At 34.1% G+C, this 21,835-nt stretch overlaps 2 protein-coding genes across 2 annotated transcripts in view; one reads left to right on the top strand and one right to left on the bottom strand.

Annotated features, from left to right (window-relative positions):
• Positions 1-732: 732 nt before the first annotated feature.
• On the top strand, positions 733-8,310 carry AP-2mu (adaptor protein complex 2, mu subunit). Its single transcript, XM_077441991.1, has 9 exons — positions 733-897; positions 3,965-4,160; positions 5,205-5,367; positions 5,568-5,786; positions 5,861-5,983; positions 6,056-6,215; positions 7,321-7,554; positions 7,635-7,773; positions 7,847-8,310. The coding sequence occupies exons 2-9, from the start codon at positions 3,984-3,986 to the stop codon at positions 7,952-7,954; spliced, it is 1,323 nt and encodes a 440-aa protein (XP_077298117.1). The 5' UTR covers positions 733-897; positions 3,965-3,983; the 3' UTR covers positions 7,955-8,310.
• A 4,765-nt stretch (positions 8,311-13,075) lies between these two features.
• Positions 13,076-21,835, bottom strand: part of LOC143920193 (uncharacterized) — a 38,070-nt gene continuing 29,310 nt past the window's right edge. The window contains exons 3-6 of the mRNA XM_077442931.1: positions 16,389-16,637; positions 16,094-16,319; positions 15,922-16,001; positions 13,076-14,149 (exon numbers count right to left, since the gene is read on the bottom strand). Coding sequence (XP_077299057.1) covers positions 13,493-14,149; positions 15,922-16,001; positions 16,094-16,319; positions 16,389-16,637 — 1,212 coding nt within the window. The 3' untranslated portion in view covers positions 13,076-13,492. The remainder of the gene's footprint in view (positions 14,150-15,921; positions 16,002-16,093; positions 16,320-16,388; positions 16,638-21,835) is intronic.

Genomic DNA, 21,835 nt, shown 5'->3' with positions numbered 1-21,835 from the left:
AATGATTGACATAATTTACTGCGTAATGTCGCATCGCTGTCGTTCAAGTGCGGTTTACCTACTATTGTCGCACACTGTTGTGAAGTTTCGGATAGTTCGTTTGACGCATAGTGAGGAAGAAGAACAATCGAGAAAAACCAAAATATTATGGCTACATGCTATTTCAAAGTCACGATATGAAGAAGGAGAATAATTGTCGCAAGGCAACCCCCACTCAACGACACTTCGTCACGTCGCAAACGACATCTTGCGTCAAAGTTGGTCGAAAAGTCATGCGACTATCGCTTAGTGCGATATGTTTCATACAATTTCATACAAACAATATTTGGTCACGTACTGTTGTGAACTGAAGAATCGTTCGTTTGACGCCTAGAGATCTGTTCATACCTATCCAGCACGACCCGTATCCTGCAGGTGTCCTGCAAGTGCGGATAGTATTCTTTGGTACATTCACGCATGCGCATTTACGCATTCATATATATATATAATGTACTAAAGAATACTGTCCGTACTTGCAGGATTCGGGTCGTGCTGAATAGGTATGAACAGACTTTAGTGCGGTCAGACCTCAAGACTTGTGTATTGTTGTGAAATATAATGAGATCACTGGCTTTGATTCGGAATAGCACAAGTTGTGCTATATTCCTACAACTCCTACATACTAAACGAATCAAAGGCACAACCTGCTAAATTTCCCAATTAGAATCTTCCCAGATTGCAAATGGATCGGCTGAAAAGGAAACGAGACGAGTTCGGACATGGCCGAGTGGTGTCTGCAGTTGGGAGTGAATTAGTCGATCGTGTCGGTTTCGTTGCGAGCGGAAGGTATCGGAGTGTGTGGCGCCGGTGTTGAGGCGCTGCCGTCGGCCGGGCGTGTCTCCGAGAACTCACCCGCATGTCAGTCGCCCCCGGAGTCTGCGCCCCCCACCCCCTCCACCCCCACCCCCCGCGACAGCCCTAAACGTCACCCCGCCCTTACTGACGGGTCGATCGCCACTCGTCACTCGCCAATCGCCAATCGCCAATCGCCAATCGCCAGTCGTCCCGGCGTTTGACGTAAACCGTTTGGCCCCCATTCGATATCCCATTTACGCCCATTTACTTCGAAACGTCACTTTTACCCGCCGCCTGTCATTTGTTTCGATCGATCGATTTATTTGAAAATTTGTTATTGTCATCGAAACGCCGTTCGATTGTTTCTCACCTTTTCGTTATTGTATTATACAATGTCGTTGAGGTTATGTTGAACCTTTGCCAAATTTTAATATGGCGCTTATCGTATTACATACATTATTCACTTTTGGCCTATTTTATGAACATATGATTCACACTTCACTGTAAAGAGATAGCCTTTTCAATCGACACTTATTGATTGGAAAGTCTGTTTAAATATTAATGCCACGCCCCCTTTTTATACTAAAAACCGTAATAAAAAAATTTGTATTCAATATATTCGTTTGATTTTTTTTTTTATATAACGAACTTATTTCTGTTCGTCTAATAATGAAATAAATAACTTGTATATTACTAAATAGACACATAGAAAGTATTGTTTTAATTTCTAATATATCAAAATTTTATTGAAATTCGAACCAAAGTTGACTGAAGTAATGGTTTTTAATAGAATTGAAATGAAAGTCGGTATAAAATTGAACCAACAGAAAATTTATATGGAGCAGTGGTTGAAATTATAAGACTAAAGGATTTAAAAGACGAATAGTTTTTATATATTACTAATAGTAAATGGAAATTAAATGAAAACCATAAAAAAAATCTTTTGTTTTTTTAAAAAGTTTATATTATTTAATGACCAACCAATCACAAACGTCTTTGACCAATCCAGCTAATCAGAAACGACTTTGACAATAGCCAATCAGAAACGACTTTAACGATAGCCAATCAGAAATGAATTATAGGCGCCGTTTCGGTTTTATGTATAAGATTGACGACAGCCAATCAGAAACGAATTACAGATGCTGTTTCGGTTTTATTTATGTACATACTAGTATTGTACCTGATGAACTATCATCGCATGGGTGTTGGCATGTTAAATTATTAAATAAGAAAAAATTAAAAGAAATGTGTCGGTCCTGTGTTTGATCCGCAAGTGGTTGAATTTTTTTCAAATACCTTTTAAATATATTTAATTAAATATTTATATTTAATATGAAAAAATAAAATGGTAAAAACTACCTACTTGCCTACATATAAACAATATAAAACACCAATAGAAAAATTAATTAAATAATTAAATAAATTTTCAATAGAAGAGACTTATTTCCCTAGAGAAAATATTGGCAGCAAACAGTATATATAGAAGTTTTTCGTTCATCTGTTATTATATTCGTACGTTTTGTTGGCAGTGTTATTATATATGTCGAATCGAAACGACTATTATGGTGCTTACGGACTAAACCAACGACGATTTTGGGCCAACTTTTTACCAGCAGTAGCGTACAAAATATCGAAATAAAAATTAAATTTTAAAATTGAAATTAAATATCAAAATCAAGCTAAAGAGCGAGATTGAGCTAAAATTAGATCATCGTTGATGTTTTGAATTAAAACAATGTTTTGAATTACGACGATACGCATTTAAAACCAGAGAAATATTATAATTTCTCTGCTTACGAGCTAAAAAAAATATTGTTAAAGTCGTCACGAGATGTTACTGTATTTCCACGTGGATGATCGATAAAAAAAAAGCAATTCATAAAAAACGCGGTGTCGGATGTCAGTGATTTGTCAAAGGGTTTTTTTTCTTTCGTCGAAATAAAACAATAATCACACATTATCCGATAAATTTTACCTCTGAAATGATTTAATTACTTGATTTATTTAGACGAGAGAAACAATTGAAGAATAAAAAAATCCGTTTGATGTGACCGACAACACCCCGGGTTAGCAAAAATCGTTAGATCACCCATACTAATACATGATATATTCTCAGTAACTACGCATTACGGGGAAGTAAAAATAATAATTCTTTGATTTTTTTTCGGTCTTCGTGAGTATCTTCGTAAGTCAAAACATCTTAAGTCGAGGATTACCTGTATGTGATTGTTGATGATCTAATTTTAGGTCAATCTCGAAAATTTATTTAAATTGTGCATGTTCTGTTTTAACTTTCAATATTTAATTTTAATTTTAATATAATGATTATAATTTTATTTTGATACTTGAATTTAATTTTAATATAATAATAATAGTTTTAATTTTGATATTTAATTTCAATTTTTAAATTTAATTTTTATTTCGATATTTTGTACGCTACTGGTTTTAAAAGTTGGCCTGTGGGCCGTTCGTTGGCTTGGTGCGTACGCACCATTATAATACGGTGAGCTTTATCTCGCTATTATATATGTTTATTAATAGTTGTTTTACCCGGCTTCGCTCAGTATCTGTAATATAAACAGCGTAAACATGGCAAATCTAATAGTACATAAATTTTCATTTGTTTTTTTATTAAATTTATATGAATCGAAAAAAAATCGACTCGTCATAGAAATTTTGACTAGTTTACGAATTTCCCAACTAAAGATATTTACATACATACAAAATCTCTTTCGAAATTGCATATTAGATGTATAAAATGTATAAGATATGAAGAGAAGTTTTGTATTAATGAAATATGTATGTATGTATATTTGCATCAACATCTTTATATAATCAATCAAAACTCATTTACGTTATTTATTAGTAATGTAATGCAATTATGCAAAGAAACAATAACTGTAGGTAGTTCCAGAAGACTAAGATTTAACAGAATTTTTCTTTTTTTGATCACTTCTCATGTTGTCTATCTTTTTCTGTTCAAGTAAATGAATCAAAAATTATATTGCTTTACTTTCAAGAGATGATTCGAATCAAAATTGCCAAACAATTACGTACACTTGTCGGAGTATCTCCGATGTTGAAATTCAAATTGGAATGATTGAGTAACGTTGGGTTGATCAATTTGCAGGATATAACAATCCACCAAGATGATTGGTGGACTGTTTGTCTACAACCACAAAGGTGAGGTGTTAATATCGAGAGTGTACCGAGATGACATCGGCCGCAACGCTGTGGATGCGTTCCGCGTCAATGTCATCCACGCTCGGCAGCAGGTCAGGTCGCCCGTCACCAACATCGCCAGAACGTCGTTCTTCCACATCAAGGTTCGTATGTTTTATCCGCATTCATTACCATTTTGTAGAACAATTTAAACGTCCATTTTATAAAATAAATGTACATTTTAAAAAAATTTGTGTGCATTTCTAAATGACGGATACGGATTGCGTTAGAAACTTTGCTTTGATCATTGAAAAAAATATTCGCTACTTAAAAAGCGGATGAAATGTGCATTAAAAAGACAGATTAACTGTATCGGCAACGTCGCGAATACCGAAATACGAACCGACAACGACCAACGCTTCTCTCTACTGGATTTCTTCATTTTTTTAACCTTCGACACCTACGACCTTGGCTTCGACTCTACGACCTGACATCATCATTCACATTCATCTATATGTATATATACAATTGAATATCTGTTTGTTTGTCTGTCTGTCTCGTATAGGCCATTCAACCGATTACGATGGAACTTTCAGGATTTGTTGTATGCATGTCCGGGAAGCTTACTGTGAAAAAAACCTCTTCGTAATAATATTTGTCATTACGATTTTACCGACGCGAAAGTTTGAAGCGCCATTGTATAGTATATTAAGGAAATGTGTTCGTTGGTAACCATGTTACCTTTTGATTTATGACGACACGGCGTTGAAGAGACATTAGTTGAGCTCTTACTATCACTTGAAACGGGAACGGGAATTGCATGCCTTATTTTGGCATTGCAACACATGCCGGGTTCAGTTAGTACGTAAATAAAAGTAAACACTTTAGACAGTTGACAGTTGTCAATAGCGGAAGACTGCAACGTTGCCACTTTTTGTTGTATCTTTTCTAATGCTAAAATCTATTTTTTCGAATGATCGTTTCATATTTTTTAATTTATAATGCCAAAATATTTTATTCGATGCACAATACGATATTGTTTAATGCACAAAAATTTTTTTTTAAGATACAAAGTATTTTTTGTTAATGTACAGTTAAATCGCACCCTTACCATTTTACTCTATTCATCATCACATCATCATCGTATGTATAATATATATAGGTATATATGGATATTAGTCTAAATTTATCTTTTATGTTTATTCCAGCGAGCGAATATATGGCTAGCAGCGGTGACCAAGCAAAATGTCAACGCTGCAATGGTGTTCGAATTTTTGCTGAAGATCATCGACGTGATGCAGTCCTATTTTGGCAAAATTTCAGAAGAGAACATCAAGAACAATTTCGTTCTCATTTACGAGCTTCTCGACGGTATATACATACATGTGTTTTTTTTTTTAATCGAATATCAACACTTTTTTTCAACGTATCCATTACTATTTAAAGTTGATAGTAGCGCAATTATCACAGTACGATTGTTTTATCTGCAAACAAGCACATTGCGAGCCCCGTACTAACGCCGACACAACGAGATAAAAATTCAAATCACGCTTTCATTGGTATGCTTTCAGAGATTTTGGACTTTGGATACCCGCAGAACTCGGACACGGGAGTGCTGAAGACGTTCATAACGCAGCAGGGCATAAAGTCGGCATCCAAAGAGGAGCAAGCGCAGATAACGTCCCAAGTCACCGGTCAGATCGGATGGAGACGCGAGGGTATCAAATACCGACGGAACGAATTGTTCCTCGATGTTTTGGAGTATGTTAATTTACTCATGTCACCGCAAGGTATTAATATTTCAGAGCTGGTTCGAATGAAATTCCCGGTTGTTTGCGGTGAAATGATGTGTTGAAATTTTCAGGGCAAGTGTTGTCGGCGCACGTCGCCGGTAAAGTAGTAATGAAAGCCTTCTTATCGGGTATGCCCGAGTGCAAGTTCGGCATCAACGATAAAATCGTAATGGAGGCGAAAGGGAAAGGAAACGGTGAGTGTGATCAAATATGCTGTCGAAGATGTTGAAGTACGTGTGTTTGTATTCGATGTTTATCTTTCGCAGGTGGCATTTCTGGGAATGCCGATAATGACGCCGCTCGTACCGGAAAGCCCGTTGTCGTCATCGACGATTGCCAATTTCATCAGTGCGTGAAGCTTAGCAAATTTGAGACCGAGCACTCCATTTCGTTCATTCCTCAAGATGGCGAATTTGAACTTATGAGGTATAAAGTTCGAGAGTGTAATTTCGGTCCATTTAAGTTCAAAACGTATTTGAAAGCATTTAATGATCTTTTGCTTTGGATTTTGTGAATTCATTATATGTAGTTAGATATGCATATAATATAATATGAATTATATTGAGCAACAAAATAAAAATACTGGAGCGGAGACTAATCAATCTTTACTAAGTGTATTCGAATATGGCAATGATTTTTGTTGCGTTTCTTATCGTTTATGAGAGATGAGCGATTGAAGAATTGCGCAATTTTTACAGACTTTTGGTTTTTGTAGGCTTTAACTCAAAATTTAGCATTGCTGTGCCAAAAATGAGTATTGGAATCAATAGTCAGATGTTTTTTCCATTGATTGTGAGTTTTTATTGCTTTAAAATATTTATAATTAATTATCTAACGAATTTTAAAAATATACTTTTTTCTTACACATTTACACACTACTTCATTCATTCATTCATACATTCATTTTTGGCACAGCAATGCTAGATTTTAAGTTAAAGACTGCAAAAGCCAAAAATCTGTAAATGTTGCGCATGTTTTTAATCGCTCATATCTCATAAACGAAATGAAACCAACAAATATCATTCTCATATTCGAATTCGATTACACGACATCTCGTTCACAGATGTTTCGTTCACCGACAATTCGCTCACAGCATTTCGTTCACCGACATCTCGTTCACTGATGGTTCGTTTATGACAAATCGCTCATTACAGTTCGTTCACGACCGCTGATAGGCATGTTGTTCACAGACATTTCGTTCACTGATATTTCGTTTACAGACGTGTTGGTTCACAAATATAAAATAATACGTTCGCAGAGCTAAGTGAACATGTCTGTGAACCAACGGTTGTGAACGAACTGTCGTGAGCGAGTTGTGAATGAACCGTCCATGAACGAAGCGTCAGTGAGCAAGATGTCAGTGAACGAAATGCTGTGAGCGAGTAGTCGGTGAACGAGATGTAGTGACACCTTCGAATTCAGTGGATTAAATTTGATAAAGATTCATTAGTCTCCACTCCGGTAAGTAAATAAGGTGATTATTCTCGCTCAGTGCTATTGATTGATTTGATTTTTTTTGTCATGATTTAAGATATCGAACAACCAAAGACATCTCGTTACCGTTCCGAGTCATTCCGCTGGTGCGTGAAGTCGGACGCACCAAAATGGAAGTGAAGGTGGTGCTGAAGAGTAATTTTAAACCGTCTTTGCTCGGTCAGAAGATCGAGGTTAAAATTCCGACTCCGTTGAACACTTCCGGAGTGCAGTTGATATGTTTGAAAGGAAAGGCGAAATACAAGGCGTCCGAAAACGCTATAGTCTGGAAGTGAGTTGATGCCGATTTTGATGGATTGCATTGTGTTTTTTTTCCTCGGTGGTTTTTATTGATTTAAAACGTGTTTTTAGAATTAAGCGCATGGCGGGGATGAAAGAGACTCAATTGTCGGCCGAAATTGAATTGCTCGAAACCGACACTAAGAAGAAATGGACTCGTCCTCCGATATCGATGAACTTTGAAGTACCGTTCGCTCCTTCTGGATTTAAGGTGCGTATTATATACGTTTTGACTCGTGATTTTCGCTTGTGCTTTTATTTATTTATGTATTTTATTATTACAGGTGCGGTATTTGAAGGTGTTCGAACCTAAACTAAACTATTCCGACCACGATGTTATAAAATGGGTGCGGTATATCGGAAAGAGTGGATTGTATGAAACGAGATGCTAAAAAAAAAAAAAAAATTGGAATTTGCGATGATAGCACATTAACGGTTTAATGCAATGGTTATTTCTCACAAAAATGAGCTTTGACTTAAATGAAAAATAGTATAATAATTGTAAAATGCATTAAAACCGCCACACGTTAAAGGAAAATATATTATTTTTTTCTGAATCTAAAGTATATAATAATATATTTAAGCTTATGTATTATATGGAAGTTATATACATACATATATATATATATAGATAAAATAATTCAATATATATATACATAGTTGCAATGTTATTCACGTTTTCATTGAATGGTAAAAATTACAATTTGATATTATTGTAAACATTATCTTGTGAGTAAGCTCATTATTTAAAAAAAAAAAAAGTTGTAACGCAATAAGAATCTCGATATGTTATTGGAAAAAAAAAACAGTTAATTGCGAAATGCGTGCGTGCTGAATTTTCATTTTATATATGCTGCATGGAAGTAAAATTCATTCTGTAAAATATTTCGGAAAATTGGGATCACTGTAAATATATGTATACGTATTGTTAAATTAAAGTTAGTTTTTTGAAACGTAAATAAGTAGCCGGGGGGGGGGGAAATTTCACGTACACGCGCATTGAGTGCATATCGAACAATGTTATTTAATTTCTTCTTATTTATTTTTAATAACTGTACGTATGTAAAACAAACTATAATATAATTTATATGCTGATTTTATTCGAATATATATATATTTTTCTATATATTAAATTCCTTACGTATGTAAGTTTTGACAACTTTAGACGTACGCGAGTGCGAAATCAACTTGAATTGATTTGTAAATAATAATATACAAAAACTCGGTACAATCAACTGAAACATTAACCTATTATATATTATTCATCGTTTCTGAAACTTCATATATATCATTTTATATTAAGTCCTATACAAATTTTTTATTACTTTTTAAATATTGTAAAGATATACATTCATTTACAACATGAAGTTAATATATTATCGAAAAAAGAAAAATGGTTTAAATTTAATCATAATAATAATAGAAAAAATACCAATTCATCATTCCTCGAGTGCATGAATGATAGGGATCGAATGTTTTTTTTTTTTTTTTGTCGTATGTTTGATGATGCCAGTATATTGAGGTAGCTTAAATTTATAGGGTTGATTTGACGTTTGTTCGGTACAATAATAATGTGATTGTAAAGCTTCGCGCAGATCGTTGCAACGAATCGACGAAAAACGACACTTACTATTGTTTTTTTTTTTATTCATAATATATGTATGTGTGTGTCGAAGACGACGTGTGATTTTTCAGTGAACAAAACAGCAAAAGTAATCGTTATCGTCATCTAGCAAAAAAATGTGAAATATTGTATGCTTTATATTGAACGTACTAGAATGCTCTTAGTGTTTAGAAAATGTTAAAAAAATTGCATGCTATTATTCTGAATAGTACATTATTATTATTATGAATGTTCCATTGTATTTTGGGTGTATAAATAATACATAAACATGTTACTTCTTATTTTGTGCGTTTATTCATTACCGATTTGTCCAATGTATCCGTGAAATCATCGTCCTTACATACTTTAACCCTTTGAATGCTGATCAGCGTTTTACCAACAAGTCCAGGAGGCCGAAATACGCCGTTGTTTTTTGAGTATGTAAAAAATAAACAAGAATACTACCCGCTAAGCGTTTCCCAGAGAAATGTTATAATAATAGAAGTGGCTTTAGGCGTTATCATCAGTCAGTCGTATTTGATGCTTGGTGCTCGACGTACATATGTCCGATAAAAACTTCTCTGTTTGTTTATATTACTCGCAAGATGGACAAGTGCATCGTTAAAAATTGCACAATGCATTCAAAATCACACAATAAACAACATGGGATACGTTTTTATAAGTAAATTGATCATTTAAGTAGCATATTATTCAATTAACATCGTAGTTTGACGGTTTTTAAAAGTGTCATGGCGATCGCTCGCATTCTACATAAAATTTCAGGGGTGGCACCAGAGAAATGTAAAAATTATTTTTAAATAAATGCAAAAACATTTCTCTTGGTGGGGCCGAATACTCAATTATATTAATAAACAATTATTTAAGTTTAATTCATATAAACATCGTTCATTTTATATTATACATATTGTTGCGTGGACGTGAAGTGGGGGTTTCCAGGATCGGAGAGAAAGACGCAGGAGCATTGTAGAAGCGGTTTATTCGTCTGCTCTCGTCGGCGCTCCGGGTCGGAATGGTTTCCAATTCGAGAGCGCCCCATATTTATACATATTTGGGCTCAACAACTATTGGTCGATGAGTCGGACGATCCCATTGGCCGTTGCATACGGCTCATTCATACGTAGAGGCCATTTTGGCGGGAACGAGAGATCAGGTGATCTGCGCTAGTAAACCATCGGTACACGAGCGCCACTCACCTAATCTCTATGTTACAATATTTTTGTTGAAACTATACATGACACGTTAATTTAAGAGTTCCCAAGGACTGACAAATACAAAAAAGTGGATAAAAATAATCCAACAACTGAGAAAAGAAACGGATTGGTCACCAACGCCCATCACCACCATATACTCAAATTGAAAATAAATCTATATCGAAATAAAACTTAAATTTGTGTTGTGAATATGTGATGACCCTGATTATATTCCGTGCGTTGTAAGCGTAGTTATGGAGACGTACCGCGTATTATTGACAAGCAAAGCATAAGTAATATTTGATATTTTTCTATTTTATTAATTTTAAATTTTTAGGGGGGGGGGGTGAATTTTGGATTTGCGTCCAGGCGCCAACTACCCTTAGAGCGGCCCTGATTGTGCCTGACCTATTATTATCGGAAACAAAATATTGATTGATTAGCTGATTACGGATCAATTAAATCAAAATACACAAGGAAGTTTTATAATTAATTTATTACAAATTAAAAATAGCTTATAAATTTACACTCAACTCATAAAATATCTACATTCTTATAACATAACTATAATACATATCTTTAATAGGATCGAAGCTTCAAATCTTCGAACGGAACTGAACCGTTTTTGGATCAACTTAATAGTCATTATCATCATCAGTTTTTAACAAACACAAAAGCTTCAATCATAAATACTTCAGTTGTGGTTCTGATCTTGGAATCCCTCGTGAGCACTTTCTTGGTCATATTTACAACCGACGTTTCAATCTTTCCTTATTATTACGAGGATTTACATATATGTTACAGTGAATCTGTTTCCCCAATGAAAGTATACTTTTACTAGTAGATGTAACATTTTTTTAACTCATTCGGTGAAAGCATCTCACACAAATCGGGACTTTGAAAACATGCTGTCCACTTGGATGCTAGATCATAACAGCACCAATTGGAATAAAGGACTGAGGATTTATAAAAAATAGGACATTCCATTCAGGAATTAACGGTTTCCATGTGAAGCTGTATTCGAACAAACAGCATAAGTTGGTCTAACATCATCAAATTTGCCTTCTGATGTAATTAAATATTGTAGTGTGGACGTGTAGAGGGGAGTGAAAAACGCAGCGAGTTTTGGTAGGGGTAGTTTATTGTTGTTCCGTCGACAAGCCAGCTCAGAATGAAGCACGGAACAGATACGCCGAATATGTATACACAACTGGTAATCTCACCACAGATAGATCATTGGTTGATGGGTCGCGAGATCTTATTGGCTGTTGTATACAGCTTGTTCATACGCCGAGGTCTTTTTGGCGCGAACGCGCGATTACCAGTGGTCCATGAGCACCAATTACCTAATCTCTACTCTACTCCTTTCCTATTGGGCACGCTCGCGTATAATTCCTTTGAACTTCAGAGAAACTTATCATTAATTCGTTTGGTTCTCCAGCTTCTATGTGGTAATACGTCATGTCATTGCTGGAACAATTGTGACTTTATGTCCCTGATAATTATGTACGTAGTAGACATCATCATTTGATGTGACTCCTGCTCGCACAGTTCTTTATCGAATGGCTCCTATTCCAAGAGCTATCCGACTTCCCAATGAAATCGTTGATGCTGAGCCTGAATGTGATATTTTCCACCTCAGTGAGTGTAGGCTATCAGAGATAATTTTAAACTATTTGTCTGGTAGCCTGCGCTCATGACTATTTTCAAAATTGAATGTGATGTATGAGTGGAATTTTGATCTTCTCTCTTCCATTTAGGCCTTGCAGGGATGTTTTGTATTTGCAGTTGGTTCTTATATATTGGTGCTGGCCATAGGTGCAAGACATTCCCTACTTTGCATTTTATTATTTGATATTTTTAATTTATCTGCTATTATTAATTCTGCGACTTCTTAATGAAATCGTTGCTGCCAAGACTGAATGTGATATTTTCCACCTTAGTGAGCGTAAATTGTCGGAAATTACTCTAACCCATTTATCTGGTAGTCTGCGCTCATCATTGTTTTCATGATTGATTGTGATTTATGAGTGAAATTTTGATTAACTCTCTTCCATTTGGGCCTTACAGGGATGTTTTGTATTTGTAGTTGTTTCTTACATATTTATTGAAACTGGCTGTAGGTGCAAGGCATTCCTTATGCTATATTTTATTTGATATTTTTACTTTATCTGTTATTATTAAATGCTATTTTTTATGTTTATGTATGGATGTATTTATGTTTATGTTTAATTGTTATTTTGTTTTTTTCTTTTTTGTGTTATATTTTTTGACCATTGTGGCGCTTTAGGAATTCCTGTTATGCCACAATGGTCTGTTTAAAATAAATAAATAAATAAATAAATTATTATAATGCAATTGTTTTTTCTATAATTATGTATAAATCTATTTTTTGTCTGTATATAAGTATTTATGTATGTATATAATTTTATTTTTCTCATCTCTCTGTATTTTTTCGACCACTGTGGCGCATTAGGGACTCTGGGTCAAATGGGAAGGCGCCAAATAAGTTAGGGCGCCACTGGATGCGTCAAAGGCGCTTTAAATTTTAAAATTAGAGCGCCAAAAGTCATACAAAATTTTAGATTAGAGCGCCAAAGGCGAAATTTTTTTCTAAGGGTGTTTAGAAAAAATTGCCCGAGGGCGTCATTGGGCGTAAGGCCGGCACTGGTCCAAACTTAAACTTAAAATAAATAAATAAAATAACAATATTTATAAACTGAAGGCGATATCGAAGGGTTTTTGTTGGAGATAAAAAAAATAAAACAACACTGATAGTAGTATCAGAAGTAAATGTCAAGTATATGAATTCCCTAAAATGCCAGTGAAAGTATACTTTCATTGCCAGTATCAAATCACTGTAATAAATATATAAAATTCTTATATACATATGTACATATATTGTAATATACAGGTAAATAGCTCGAATGTGAAAAGTACATTTTTCCATAAGCACTCCATTATATCTCACTTGATAATGAATTCACACGTTTATTTATACACCTCGACTAAAATCCAAAAATCTTGACTAACTCGAACCCATCGATTATGAATAAACATACTCGCGATGAGTTGGTATTGATTTGGCAACGGTTTCTGGATTTTAGCCGAGGAGTTTATTCGCTATTGTCCGATGTGACGGAATCTTCAGATTCACACGAAGGATCAGGTGAGTGTGATTCGTTTGTGAGGGACGGAGCCGGAGAAGGAGATTTCGAATGGCTTTTGTAGGACGTGGATGCTTTCGGAGTTGGACGATGCGCCAGATCCTGGCGATGATTCGCCAGATCCTGATCGGCCTTGAATATGATATTCAAGATGGCTTGTTGCGTCGAGTTTTTGATGCTGCTGGGGTATTTCTTCATCTTGACGCCAATGAAGTCTAGGAAATATTTTATTTCATCATCGGGCGGCCTCGGAGATTTCTCCGAAGTTGTTGATTTGCGTTTTTTCCTTTTCGTTTTCGTTGATTTTGAATTTGGAAGTGACGACACTGTTTTATTGCCTTCGGTGCTTTGTATGTTTGATTTTGTGGACCTTGGCGAATGTGTTAAAGGATCGTTATGCGCTCTTTGCGAATTCTCTATTTTTGCTGGTAAAAATTTCGGTTGAGAAGCTGCTGGGTTTGTTTCATCTGTGGTTTCTATTTCTTTTATTTTCAATTTCTTTACTTGTGGTGGATGAGGTGGTGGAGAAGTGTGCTGTGGAGTTTCATGTCCTATGCTTTCCGTGTCTGTGATATCTGCCGTAGAGTCGTCTCCAGTTTCTGAAATCTGATTGTATACACATTTTTATAAAAGACTTAATACTTACTTTTCACTTACAAAAATCTACACTATAGCCAAACGTGTATACATATATTTATATACCATTTACAAATTTAAATCATAATCAGACAATGGTGACAAATAACACCTAGCAACAAAAAAATTACGCTTTTTACTTACCGGAGCCGAGACTAATCAATCTCTACAATGTTTGACCCACTAAAATCAAATATGACAAAGATTTTTGTAGGTTTCTTCTCACTTATGAGCTATGAGCGTTTAAAAAAATGCGCAATTTTTACTTTTGCAGTATTTTATTCAAAATCTAGTATTGCTGTGCACAGTAGCGTCACTAGGCCCGTGCGGGGGGTGCGGGGGGGGGGGGAGGTGCAGTTTGCACCGGGTGACACCAAATTGTTCAAATTGAAAAACGCTAATTCGATATATTCGTTGTATGACGGCAATTTTTGTATATATACAGCTTTCTGTATTTATACAGCCACCGTGAAATCAGTCTGGTGCAGATATATATATAGCATCAAATATTGGCTTTTGTTCGAATTCCTGAAAAATCATAGTATTTACCAAAAGGTAAGAAGGTCAATTGATCCAATCTGAAGAAGACGCAACCCAGAAACAACTTGTGAACTTACTTAGCTTTTTTTGGCGCTTCTCTCTCGTAAATCATAACAATTAACAAGTATTAATAATTAATAAAAAATATTTTTTAGGTGACACCACCCCTAGCGACGAAACTGGCTGTGCAAAAAGTGAGTATTGGAATCGATAGTCATTTTCTATTGATTGTGATTTTTTATTCCTGTAAAATACGTATAATTAATTATCTAGCAATTTTTAAAGTCGAAAATATATTTTTTTCTCGAGCTATTATACATTTATTTTACTAGTTCTATATTTCACTAAATTGACAAGAGTTGGTTTTATATCTCAATATTTTTTTTATTTTATCTGAACGTACTAATTCGAGTGGTAATGATTTTAAATTACAATATGAAATGTTCTAAATGGGGCCGCTCATTTCTCGTAAATGAGCTTGAGCGATTAAGATGGAGTGATGCGCTCTACATTGTTCATCTCCCTTTTTCATCATGCAAACAACAGCATATATTTTTTAAATCAATTTAAAATCATTTACCGCTCGAATTAGTACGGTAAGATAAAAATTGAGATAAAAAACGAATCCTTCAAAACGTGTTTAGGTGAAAAAAATGAACGAAATAAGCTCATAATATTACGAAAAAAAAATTTGTAAGACAAAAGTATATTTTTGGACTTTTAAAATTCGCTAAATAATTAAGTAAGAATATTTTTAGCAACAAAAAATTTAAATAAATAGAAAAAACATCCAACTATACATTTCAGTACTCATGTTTGGCACAGCAATACTAGATTTTGAGTTACAGACTACAAAAGCCAAAAATATGTAAAAATTGTGCATTTTTTTATCGCTCATATCTCATAATGGGCCAAATTTAATAAATATTGAAAAGTCTCTACTCATTCTTAATTCTTTTTATCACTCAGTGTAATAGATAGGTTTGAGCCAATTTTTGAGGAAACGTTTCAACAATCAAATCTGGCACACGATTAAACTTTGTTTTACCAGAGTTGATACATAATCAATTAAAATACCGAATTTCAATAGTATTGTGCAGATCGTGTGCGATTTTCAGAACTGGTTTAGAACAGGCTCATTTAGAGATATATGGTCTTGAGATCCCTAGTTTTAATTCATCGATAGTCTTATATTTACTCACCATTTGCTTATTGCGTCTTGCAGACAAAAATTGCAAAGCATCGTACGCGAACCACCTACTTGTATATGTTTTGCCGCGCGCTGCAAACAAATCAAGATTATTCTTCACATCTTATTTAATTCACATGTGTATTTCATTACATAACATATAAGTAAGCGAACAATTGAAATACCTTGGGTATTTCTTATTCTACATTTCTCCCGCCTGTACGATGCCATCAAGCTAATCATCTTCCGTTTGCACAATTCTACATCCGCTTGCATTACATCTGCTATTTCCTCCCACCTGCTGTTTCTCTCGTACTTTCTGAAGTAATTTTCATCGTTAGGATTCCACAAAGCCGTTGCTGATTTGTATAAGTTGATGAATTGAAGTGCCTTCTCATCGTTCCACATGACCTTTATAAAAAAACGGGCATAATAAATCTGTTTACGATACTCAATGTTTCAAAATTGATCGATAGTTACCAATGTGTATTTCTTGTTCTTCTGCTCTTGCTTACTGTCTGGCGAGAATTCCTCAAAGTTTGAAGTGTTTCTTTTCTCCGCACGGCAGTGCACATCCTCAAAGTCATTCATTTGGATCAGATTATCACACTCGTCCCAGTTGAAGTCGTCCAGCAACACTTGTTCCACTTTAATATCGTTCTCAGCCTGCTTTATCATCTTTTCATTTTGAGCAATGTTTACAGACAGGTTTTGAATATTGTCACAGCGCTGAAAAACACATCAAAATAACACTAGCTGATAACAGCTCATAATACGCATCACTAATGAGTTCAAATCGCATTGAAACGTAAACAAATCTCAAACGAAGCGTCTCTGATTCAAACGTCACTTTGACAGATGACGTGCAGGGCTGCCAATCGTTCTCACCCGAGAGCTAAATTTGGTTTCGGGTCTTAAAATCCCTTTGAAATGTGTGTTGGAACTTATAATGTAATATCGTGTGCTCGTACTCGTTGCTGCTTTCGTTCTGAGCTCGATTTAAGTCTAGAAACGTATGGTGTAATTATAGCGTGCAATTAGCCTGTAATTAGTTTGTAATTATATGGACTTGTTTATGGCCGGTGCTTCGAGTATATGTACATATATAATCATGAGGTAAAACGTGTTTCGAAGTGTATAGTTTATGTGAGGACATGTTTGGTATTTGAAGGTGTAATATGTTATATGTTGTAAGTTATGATGTTGGATTTTTAGATTTATTAGGGGAAATGTTATAGTTGTTGGCCAAGTATTTTTCGTGCCTTCGATAGCGCTCCTATTCACTGCTGACTGGTAAATGTGTATTAATTTTAAGTCAATTGGCTGCAATGTGTGGTTTTAATACGAGTGGTAAATAATTGCCGTATTTCCAGTGACGTTTTTTTGACTGTGTGCCGCACTTCTCCGTTATTTTTTTGATTTTTAAATGCTTTTTATTATTACGAAATTATGTTCACAATACATCTTATGTATATCTATTTTAATAGCTACTGATCTTCTGATCATTTTCTATTTTACAATTTAATTTTATTTGGTTAGTAATCATAGTATTATATTATTCTAATGTTAATCTACAGCATAATAGGAAAAATAGCTCAAAAATCTATTTACAATCATTATAAATGCTCATAATACATCTAATACATAATATTAATTAAAGACTCACTAAAGTCGATGACCTAAAGCAGATTGTGTTTAGGTAATCTGTGTGTTATACCTGAAGGGTATAGACATTTTGTTGTAATCACCGAGACTCTTCACAAGTGTGTTAGTATGGTTATTAGTGATTCTGTCATAGAATCTACTGGTTAGTTTGTTAGTAATGTCTGTAACAAACGGAATATTATATATGGCATGCAGTTTTTTTAAGTTAGTATATATGGGTGTATTATAAATTATTTTTAGGGATTTATTTTGTATTACTTGCAGCTTGGAAAGGTTAGTATTCGAGGCGTTATTCCATACAGGTGAAGCATAGGTTAATAATAGTAATATGAGCGCGCGATATAATTTTATTTTATTTTGAGTTGATAAATAACTATGGCGATTAAATATTGGATATATTGAGGATATACTCCCGCTCCCTCAATGTGAGGTGCCCATCTCATTCTTTTATCGAACGTTACTCATAAATATTTTATTACTGACTGCCATTTCAGACTTTCTCCAGAGGGGATTTTCAGATCTGAACTTGGCTTATGAAAATGTGTTACAATATGAAAAGAAAATCTAAATTATAATATTAAAGATACATATTATGTATTTTAAAATGAATATTGCATCATTTGGTTTAATGAAAGTATGGGGGACGTATGGAGTGAAACGACGGAATTGTTGAAGACACGATTGTTTAATACTAGTTTTGTGCCCGATGAAATTTCATCGCATGGGTTATTTATTTTTTATTTATTTATATATATTTTAGCTTTCAAGCTAATTTAAAAATACATCTTAATTATTATACTTAACTCTAAAATTTATAATTAACTTATATGTACTGTCCCTCACAGAGGTGTCTCTTCGCACCTCGCAGGAATGCATCCATGTTTTTAGCAGACCTGACGCACTCAGGGAGGGCATTATACATGAGCACACCCCTGTGAAAAACACCCCCAGCCGTCTTATTCTTTCTTACTCTACTTACAACTAGTTTGTCCTTATTTCTAGTATAAAAACTATGTTTATCTCTATTCCTTATTATATAATCATCAAAATACTTAGGTAATAACTTATGATCTAACTTATAAACACAAGATAATGTACTAATATTTAGACTAATTCTAATACTCATCCATCCTAATTCATCTAACATACTTCCAATACTCTTAAATCTACTCACATTCAAAATACCTCTCATAGCTTTATTCTGTATTTTTTGCATTTTTTCTAAATCTTGGCCACTAAACAAATTAAGCACAGTGGCACAATAAACCACATGTGGCAAGACAATTGCATTAAACACTAAAATTTTACTTTTTTTACATAAAATATTTCTTAATCTACATAATACACCAACTTTTCTAGCCATTTTTTTTATTATATAGTCAGCGTGCATTTTAAAATTTAGTCCTGAATCTATGTATACACCTAAGTATTTTATATTTTCAACTTTTTCAATTAACTTATCATCAATTCTAATTTCATTCAATATATTTTTATTTTTACCATTCAACCACATCATTTTTCTTTTATTCACATTCAGCTTTAATTTATTTTCACACAACCAGTCATTCACATAATTTATTTCTATATTTAAAATCTCAGACATTACATCAACATTCTTTCCAATTATATATATCAATAAGAAATGTATCGGTGCTGTGTTTGATCCGCACGCGGTTGTATTTTTTTCAAATACCTTTTACATAAATATATTTAATTTAATATTTATATATAATTGTTTAATATGAAAAAAATGGCAATAACTACCTACTCACCTACATACTGTATAATCAATATAAAGCACCAATAGAAAAATGAATTAATCAATTAATTAATTAAATAAATTTTCAATAGATGGCGTTGAATGCTTTGAGACTATTGCTCTAGGGGAAATATTGGTAGCAAACAGTATATATAGAAGTTTTTTCTTGGGCGGTAATTATGTTCGTATTATATTCGTACATTTTGTTGGCAGTGCTTTAACTGTGGCGTACATACATATGTCGAATCGAAACGACTATTATAGTAAGGGAACGTCATAGCAGAAACAGAATAGCGATATTATATATATGATATATGATGATGATGAGCGGTAAGGAAGTAAAGCAGCAGCGACCAACATGGCCGAGTTGGTACCAGCTCACAGGATGGTCGTAGAGTCGCTACAAAAGTAATAAGAATGCATTAATTTAGATCAGTTGAGGATTGGGAGTCCATTCTTGAATGAAAAATTATTTGTAATAAAATACAAACCGAAGATAATAATTTCAACTTATGTAAAATGCAATTACTTTTGATATATTTCTCTCATTTTGTCTACCGCCCCTCATGATGTGCCGCTCATATGCGCTGCCTTACTCGTCTATATCTATGGTTAGTTCTTATAGATTTTTATTCATTGTTTTGCTGTAAATTGGAGCAAGCAAGTAAATGTGACCAACAACTGAACGCTGGCCAATAATTATGAAGTTTTTTCTGATGCTGCTATTGAATATAAATAGTTTTGTTAATAAATATAGAATTGTCACAACATAAATAGTCCTATTAAAAGTAGGGTATGTACTAATGTTCATTTAAGTTAACCCATAGGATTAATATCAGCCAAATCAAACCGATGAGGCCGCGTGCGTTCCACTCGGTGCAAGTTGTGAATTTTTAAACTGACTTTAAAAATGAGAAATAAATCGCAGTCATATAAAGCATGATTTTTTAAACATGTTTTGTCCATATGATCCAAATAAATAGCCAACGTAGCACTTCAAATTAATTATGAAGGTTTTCTTCATTACAAATTGATGATTAGAATGATACCTTTATGAAATAAATACATAAAAAACTTCTTTACGTGTCAGAACGAAGGACCAAATTCAAGAAAACAATATTATACAACTACACAAAACCGAGAAGTAAATAAGCCGTGCTGTATTGCTGAGAGCATTTTGTCTGGTCATCTATACAAGTACGTTGAACTCTGAAGAAGTTCAATCGAAAAGTTCAGATACCCATTTAGACATTATAGCTCATGAATCATACAGCGCACGATAATGTCGTCGCTTTCCTTATGAAAATACATTGGCTAATTTTAATCTTTCATATTTTTGTCGTTCGAGATATGAATGTTTCAAAATTCTAGCTTGTGAGTCCCAAAAAAAGTTGCATACTGTATAGTTTTGGGTATAGGAAAGACTGACCTGGAAATGTAGCGGGTCCTGTCATTAATCTCTTGGGTAATAAATTAAAATTGGAACACCATTATTACTCACCCTATATTAACCATAGTCTTTTACCAGACTAGTCTTTGGAGTAGGAAATCATTTCAGTGTGTAGAAAGAAAATTCGATTCTGCCGTGCAAATTTGTCAAGAATCGATGAATCTTCTATGTACTGCAACAGCACTTGTTCTAGACATATCTGGTAGAAGAGGGCTTGTATCGAGGACTTTATACACATTAAGATATATATCCAATGGGTTTGTTAACGAACATACTAGTTTGTTCACACACGAACTAATCTGGCCAGTTATAGTGTACACAAAAGAACAAATTGACTAACGTACTAGTTTGTTCATGCACAAACTATTAGGCATAAGTTTAAGTATTCTCGATCGTTTGTCCCATCCTCTATGTCTGAATGGGTGTCCCGACAAAATCGCGGGGACAAAATTGCGAAAACCAAAATAGCGCGGCGACAAAATAGCGCAAAACATATATCAACAAATATAAACAAGAAAAAAAAATATAAATATTGAAAACAGGTCTAATGTATAGGGTAAATCCAATTCTGCATTGTCTGAAAAATGCAGCATTGCCTGTAATTGGCCAGGGAGGTGCATTGGGGTTTACCCAGAGAAATGCTATGTATAATAATAGAAGTGCCTTTACCAATGCTTTGCTTGTGTCAATAATACGCGGTACGTCTCCATAACTACGCTACAGCGCACGGAATATAATCAGGTTCATCACATATTCACAACAGAAATTAAAGTTTTATTTTGATATATAGATTTATTTACAATTTGAGTATATGGTGGTGATGGGCGTTGGTGGCCAATCCGTTTCTTTTCTCGGTTGGCGGATTATTTTTATCCACTTTTTTTGTATTTGTCTGTCCTTGGGAACTCTTAAATTAATGCGTAATGTATAGTTTCAAAAAAAATTGTATAATAAATAATGAACGATGTTTATATTAATTAAACTTAAATAATTGGTTATTAATATAATTGAGTATTCGGCCCCACCAAGAGAAATGTTTTTACATTTATTTAA

The sequence above is a fragment of the Arctopsyche grandis genome, chromosome 12, assembly GCF_051622035.1.
Source record: "Arctopsyche grandis isolate Sample6627 chromosome 12, ASM5162203v2, whole genome shotgun sequence".
Lineage (NCBI taxonomy): Eukaryota > Metazoa > Arthropoda > Insecta > Trichoptera > Hydropsychidae > Arctopsyche > Arctopsyche grandis.
This window is presented reverse-complemented; position numbering and strand designations above follow the sequence as displayed.

Bases quoted from the DNA above. Each gene is read 5' to 3' on its own strand.
- AP-2mu (XM_077441991.1), top strand. From the start codon at position 3,984: ATGATTGGTGGACTGTTTGTCTACAACCACAAAGGTGAGGTGTTAATA. The intron at 5,984-6,055 runs GTGAGTGTGATC...TATCTTTCGCAG, and splicing joins GGCGAAAGGGAAAGGAAACG to GTGGCATTTCTGGGAATGCC. The intron at 7,774-7,846 runs GTGCGTATTATA...TTATTATTACAG, and splicing joins TCGCTCCTTCTGGATTTAAG to GTGCGGTATTTGAAGGTGTT.